A 7382-nucleotide genomic window follows, 5' to 3' on the forward strand; every position below is an offset into this window, starting at 1 on the left:
AAATCTCAACATGTTTTAGACACATGAACTTTTGCATATCACAGCAACAGTTTCATCTCTCCACTCCCCTGCCTGTTGAAGCCACACCCACTCTGTGTGTGTGTGTGTGTGTGTGTGTGTGTGTGTGTGCACAGACCTCATATAAAGGAGCTGCAGCACACAGAGCAACGCACCGTCCCTTCCTGATCTCAGACGAACCGAGTGGTGAGTAAAGATTCTCAGCTTCTGTTCTCGTTGTTTCAGTGTTTGTGTGATTCTGATGATTTATTATTAGTATAATAATAAGTACACGTGTCTGTGGTGAACTCACCTTGAGTTTTGTAGAAATTGGTTTAGTTAAGCTTTTTACTTTTCTTTTTATTATTATTATTATTATTATTATTATTATATTGTTATAATTCATTTAGATTTCAGCAGCAGGTCTGATTCAAAGTGGTGCTCACTCATCACAGCAGAGTCTGACCGGTTTATTACAGACAGAATCAGAATCTGTGTTCATGTTGCTGATCTGAAAACTTTTATTAATTTATGTTTTTGTTTTTGTTTTACATTAAATAAAATTCCATTAATTCAAGTTCTATATATTTGGTTGTATTTGTGTTTTCTCTTTATTGATATTCTATTATATTTCATATTACATTTTATGTATTTATAATAAAGTTTAGAGTTAAACTATAAAATATCAAACCTCTGTTACATTTCTTGGTCATAAAGGTTTTATTATGACATCTTCTGAATCTTTGTCCATTTAAAAAATAAAATAAGTATACGTGTGTATATGTATATACAGTATATGTGTGTGTATATATATCACATATACATACACACACAATCATTGACCATTTAAAAGATAAAATAAATACATATACCTATATATGTATATATACATATATAAGTATATATATACCTATATAGGTATATGTTTATAGATATGTATATATATACACCTATATACATATATATGTGTATACATACATACACACGCAATCATTGACCATTTAAAATGTTAAATAAATATATGTACCTATTTGTATCTATACATATAGGTGTATATATATATAGGTATATAGGTATATATATATATATATATATATATATATATACATATATAGGTATATGTGTATATATATACATATATAGGTATATGTGTATATATAAACAGCAGTGAACAGACACACGGTGAACAGAGGAGGTGGTTGGTCTGGCCGCGCGTCACTCAGAAAACAGTCGACCAATCAGAAGAGAGGCTCATAACTTATTAATTAGGCTGGCCAACGTTGACCTGTTTCTTTGCAGAGCTCCTTAAAAAGAGAAATAAAACCATACTGAGATGTTTTTTGGTTCTAAATGAAACAAATATATCTTCTTAAGGATCAAAACTTCAAAGAAAACACCAGAAAGTGACACTATGGGAGTTTTCAAGTCACGTTGTTGTTTTTGTGTTTCAGAGACAACTTAAAATCACGAGCAACATTTGAGATCACAGCAGCTTCTGCTTCCTGAGCCGGACGACGGGACAGAGAAGAGTCAGCAGAGGTTTGTTGTAATACGTTTCCAACAACTTCTAGTTATTGAATATAACACTTGAGTATTTGTACGTGATTACTGAGCTGCAGCAGCTACAAACAGGTGGTGATGCAAACTCTAAAGTGAACAGATTCAAATAGTTGAATTTGAGTTAATCTGAGGATGTTGGTCGACTCTGACAAACCTGCTACAAGTTTCTCCAACTCATACGACGAACTATGTCGTAAAAACGGCCACGACAGTTTCCTAATATAGCGCCTCTGCTGGTGACAGATGGTACGCCACAAATACTTTTTTTGCCTCAGAGCATCGTGGGCTTTAAACACACGGTTGATGAGCTTGTAAAGGTCGGGGTGATGGTGATGGTGATGGTTTGAGTGACATGGCACAGAATCACCACGATCACTTTACAGAATATAAGAAAATCCATTTAAATACACTCACTTGGCACAACCAGGTCCACCACTGACCTCTAGTGGCCGTGTACATAACACCCGCTCGAGGTCTGCGGTCTTTAAAACGTCCACATGCGTCGTAATACGCTGCTTCAAAAACGTCCCAGTTCGTCGTGTGAGTTGGACGACAGACTCGAAACTTGACTAGTTCCTGAGAGAACTGTAAATCACCTGGACAATGAACTTGACAAAGTTGACTTCACCATCCACCACCAGTGCAGCTGCTGTGTTACAGCGTCACGGCTGCTACAAAAGTGTGTATTACAATATCTTTTGTTTTTCATGTCAATATTTGCAGATTGAGACCAGAGATCGGTGGATGGATGAGTTGGTCTGATCGCAGAAGAACTGCCCCTGGTCAGAATCACAATCAGAATCAGAATCAGCTTGATTGGCCAGGTTTGCGTAAACGAATAAAGAATTTGACTCTGGTTAATCTGAGGTACCGACTGACCTGTACCTGAACGTCGTTGTCACAGATTACTTGCCTTCACCACAATGATCTCTGGACTTCGCTCACTTTGGAAGTCATTGTCTGGATCTGGCTCCTCAAAATCAAAATCAACTGATCCTGAGGAAACACAGTCAGGGAACGATTTTGCAGATTCCAGCCCTGTAAATGACTATGTACCAGAGGAGCCAGAGGTTCAGCGGCTCTCAGAGGCCGTTAAAAACCAAAGCAAACAGCTGGACCGTCAGTCGGGGCCTCTCCCTGTTTATGCAATTTCCCTGAAAGAGGAAAAAATCAATGTAGACGGGTGCAAACGTTTCAGTTTTGGGAAAGAGTCCGCTAAACGCAATCGCACCATCATGGTTCTCGGAGCGACTGGTGCCGGCAAATCAACTCTTATCAACGGGATGATCAATTACATTCTAGGTGTGGAATGGGAGGATCCGTATCGATTTAAGTTAGTTGATGAGGGTCAGTGCACCTCCCAAGCTGAAAGCCAGACCTCTGAAGTCACGGCGTACAAACTGAACCACCAGGAAGGCTTCAAGATTGACTACTCGCTCACGATTGTCGACACTCCCGGATTCGGAGACACAAGAGGCATCGTAAGAGACAAGAGGATCGTGGAGCAGCTACGTAATCTCTTCTCCGCCAAGCTTGGAGTCAGTGAGATCGACGCCGTGTGTTTCGTCGCTCAGGCTGCGTTAGCTCGACTCACGCCGGCACAGAAATACGTGTTCGATTCAGTGCTCTCAATCTTCGGCAAAGACGTGGCAGAAAACATCAGGGTTCTGGTGACATTCGCAGACGGCCAACGTCCACCAGTTCTCGAGGCCATCATGGCCTCGGGCGTCCCGTGTCCGAAGGCTAAAGACGGACTGCCGGTCAACTTCAAGTTCAACAACTCAGCACTGTTCGCTCACAACCAATCGTCTGCGGCGGAGAGCACGGGGGGGGAAGACGAAGAGGGAGGCTTCGATCAGATGTTCTGGAACATGGGCGTAAAAAGCATGAGGAGGTTTTTTGTTGCTCTGAATGTGATAGAAACCAAAAGCTTGTCAATGACACAGGACGTCCTCAAAGAAAGGCAGCATCTGGAGGTCTCAGTGGAGGGCTTGCAGAAGCAGGTTAAACTGGGGTTGGCCAAGCTGGAGGAGATAAAAGAGACGGCTCAGCAACTGAAAGAGCACGAGGCAGAGATCAGCAGAAACAAGGATTTTGTGATCGAAGTCAAAGTCACAAAACCTCATCAAACAGATATTTCTGGTTCTGGAATTTACCTCACTAACTGTCAGCAGTGTCATTTCACCTGTCACGATAATTGTGCCTATCCAAATGATGCAGATAAAATACACTGTTGTGCAATAGGACCAGATGGATGCTGTACTCAGTGCCCAAACAAATGTGTTTGGAGCGTACATTATAATCAGAAGTACAAGTGGGAGTACAGGGAAGTCGTAGAAAGAAAAACCGTGAAAGAGCTGGAAGAGAAGTACCTTGAAGCCCGAGACGCTAAGACACCTGTTCAGGCGCTGATCGACCGACTGAGGTCTGAATATGATCTGGTGCAGGCGGCGGTGGTGGAGCTGATGAATCAGTCTGCCGCTTGTCTGAACAGACTCAAAGAGATCGCGCTGAAGCCAAACCCTCTGTCCACTCCCGAGTACATCGACATGCTCATCGAGGGAGAGAAGTCTGAGGCCAAGCCGGGCTGGATGCAACGAGTCCAGTACCTGACAGGAATGAGAGAAAAGGCCGAGTACTTGGCTAAAGTGGACCGAGGAGAGTCTCTCCTCCAGAGTCTGGCCAGTGACTTCGACAGCACCGACCAACACCAGAATGACACCGACGCTGACGAAGACCAGGATCAAGAGGACGACGCTGACGAAGACCAGGATCAAGAGGACGACTCTGACGAAGACCAGGATCAAGAGGACGACGCTGACGAAGACCAGGATCAAGAGGACGACTCTGACGAAGACCAGGATCAAGAGGACGACTCTGACGAAGACCAGGATCAAGAGGACGACTCTGACGAAGACTAGGATCAAGAGGACGACTCTGACGAAGACTAGGATCAAGAGGACGACTCTGACGAAGACCAGGATCAAGAGGACGAGCCCGAGACTGATTATGATATAAACGAACTCGGAGAGATCGATTTTAAAACCGACCAAGATGAGACCGATTCTGATGCCGACCAGGACAAAGACAGCTGTGACGCTTCTGCGCAGGAAGACTAAAGCTGGTACGCTCTAAAACGACCTCCGCCCATGCAACTTCTTCAGCTCCGTGTCAGAAGATAAAATCCCCGTCCACACACCGAACCCACCTGAAGACACGTATCACACGAGCGCTCACGTTCACAGGATGTGGTGGGACCACGAAGCAGTTGGTTGCTCGGTTACAGAAAAAGAAAACTATGAACAAAGAGGAAGTGTTAGCGAAGCGTCGAATCGTGACCGATTAGAACCAATCAGGAAGAAGAACGCGGGCGTCTGCGTCTCTTGTTTTTGTCCGTCCACACAACAACGCAGCCCAATACCAGTCGAGAACAACCTCATCCCCCAACCACAGATCGTGGTCAGCTGTTCTGTCGATGGTGTTGCTCTGTGTCACAGTATGAAGCTAATGCTAATATGATACCATGGTGTAGTAATGTCATAATATTTTGTTCCCTGCAGTCACATGGAGGATTTTACCATTCAAGCATTTGAACAAATTACAATTTACTCTGTTCAATTCAAGCTTTCTTTCTTTCTTTCTTTTTTCTATTTTTGATTGTATTCTGAAATTAGTATGTTTGGGTAAAGTGGATGTAAAATGTGTTATATATTTATTTACTACTTTTTAATAAATCCAAGTTTTATTTCTCAGCTAAGGTTTTTTTTTGTCTTCAGAGACGTTGCAGGCCGACAGGGTCAGATTACTTCAAAATGTGATCAGTAATTTAAACCATTGGATTACAAAAATAATGTAATCTAATCAGAATAATTTTAGGTTAATTCCTTCAAAATCAAACATTGAAAATATTGCACCTCATATACAAAAAAATGGACTCAACCACAAAATTTGATGCTCATTTTCAGATGAAGTCATGGCGGGAGAGAAAACCGATGAGATAATAAAATTGACCAAAGTCACCACTAGAGGTCGCCACACCACCACCAGAAAAACAACGTTTCTGGGAAATGGTCTGACTTTGTGTAAAGACCCTGAACTGGTTCCTCCTCCTCCTCTTCCTCACCTCCTCCTTTTCATCACCTCCTCCTCCTCCTCCTCACCTCACCTCACCTCCTCCTCCTCCTCACCCTCCTCCTCCTCTTCCTCTCTTCCTCCTCCTCCTCCTCACCTCCTCCTCACCTCCTCCTCCTCACCTCACCTCCTCACCTCCTCACCTCTTCCTCACCTCCTCCTCCTCCTTACCTCCTCCTCCTCACCTCACCTCCTCACCTCTTCCTCACCTCCTCCTCACCTCACCTCCTCACCTCCTCACCTCTTCCTCACCTCTTCCTCCTCCTCACCTCTTCCTCACCTCCTCCTCACCTCACCTCCTCCTCACCTCCTCCTCCTCTTCCTCACCTCCTCCTCCTCCTCACCCTCCTCCTCCTCTTCCTCACCTCCTCCTTCTCCTCCTCCTCACCTCCTCCTCCTCCTCCTCCTCCTCACCTCACCTCCTCCTCCTCCTCACCTCCTCACCTCCTCCTCCTCACCTCGACTCCTCCTCCTCACCTCGACTCCTCCTCCTCACCTCCTCACCTCCTCCTCCTCCTCACCTCGACTCCTCCTCCTCCTCCTCCTCCTCCTCCTCCTCCTCACCTCCTCACCTCCTCCTCCTCACCTCACCTCCTCCTCCTCACCTCACCTCCTCACCTCCTCCTCCTCCTCACCTCCTCCTCCTCACCTCACCTCTTCCTCACCTCTTCCTCACCCCCTCCTCACCTCACCTCCTCACCTCACCTCCTCACCTCCTCACCTCTTCCTCACCTCCTCCTCACCTCCTCCTCCTCACCTCACCTCCTCCTCCTCCTCACCTCACCTCTTCCTCACCTCTTCCTCACCCCCTCCTCACCTCACCTCCTCCTCACCTCCTCCTCCTCACCTCCTCACCTCCTCACCTCCTCACCTCTTCCTCACCTCCTCCTCCTCCTCACCTCCTCCTCCTCACCTCACCTCCTCACCTCCTCCTCCTCATCACCTCCTCCTCCTCACCTCACCTCTTCCTCCTCCTCCTCCTCCTCACCTCCTCCTCCTCACCTCACCTCCTCACCTCCTCCTCCTCCTCACCTCCTCACCTCCTCACCTCCTCCTCACCTCACCTCCTCCTCCTCCTCACCTCCTCACCTCCTCACCTCCTCCTCCTCCTCCTCCTCCTCCTCCTCACCTCGACGACTCCTCCTCCTCCTCCTCCTCCTCCTCCTCCTCACCTCCTCACCTCACCTCCTCCTCCTCACCTCACCTCCTCACCTCCTCACCTCTTCCTCACCTCCTCCTCCTCCTCACCTCCTCCTCCTCACCTCACCTCCTCCTCTTCCTCACCTCACCTCTTCCTCACCCCCTCCTCACCTCACCTCCTCCTCCTCCTCACCTCCTCCTCCTCACCTCACCTCCTCCTCTTCCTCACCTCACCTCTTCCTCACCCCCTCCTCACCTCACCTCCTCCTCACCTCCTCCTCCTCACCTCACCTCCTCACCTCCTCACCTCTTCCTCACCTCCTCTTCCTCCTCACCTCCTCCTCCTCACCTCACCTCCTCACCTCTTCCTCACCTCACCTCTTCCTCACCTCTTCCTCACCCCCTCCTCACCTCCTCCTCCTCACCTCACCTCCTCCTCTTCCTCACCTCACCTCTTCCTCACCCCCTCCTCACCTCACCTCCTCCTCCTCCTCACCTCCTCCTCCTCACCTCACCTCCTCCTCTTCCTCACCTCACCTCTTCCTCACCCCCTC

At 47.0% G+C, this 7382-nt stretch overlaps 1 protein-coding gene across 2 annotated transcripts; it reads left to right on the forward strand.

Moving 5' to 3' along the window:
• The first annotated feature begins 89 nt into the window (after window positions 1-89).
• si:ch73-170d6.2 lies at window positions 90-5309 on the forward strand. Of its 2 annotated transcripts, XM_035634122.2 has the most exons (4): window positions 90-204; window positions 1449-1536; window positions 2281-4298; window positions 4329-5309. In XM_035634122.2, the coding sequence occupies exons 3-4, from the start codon at window positions 2481-2483 to the stop codon at window positions 4476-4478; spliced, it is 1968 nt and encodes a 655-aa protein (XP_035490015.2). In that variant the 5' UTR covers window positions 90-204; window positions 1449-1536; window positions 2281-2480; the 3' UTR covers window positions 4479-5309. The 2 variants fall into 2 exon arrangements, with proteins under 2 accessions (XP_035490015.2, XP_035490014.2); XM_035634121.2 differs by having other exon boundaries at window positions 91-204; window positions 2281-5309.
• The last annotated feature ends 2073 nt before the right edge of the window (window positions 5310-7382 follow it).

The sequence above is a fragment of the Scophthalmus maximus genome, chromosome 5, assembly GCF_022379125.1.
Source record: "Scophthalmus maximus strain ysfricsl-2021 chromosome 5, ASM2237912v1, whole genome shotgun sequence".
In the NCBI taxonomy this organism is placed as follows: domain Eukaryota; kingdom Metazoa; phylum Chordata; class Actinopteri; order Pleuronectiformes; family Scophthalmidae; genus Scophthalmus; species Scophthalmus maximus.

Coding starts and splice junctions, on each gene's coding strand:
- si:ch73-170d6.2 (XM_035634121.2), top strand. CDS start 2,481: ATGATCTCTGGACTTCGCTCACTTTGGAAGTCATTGTCTGGATCTGGC.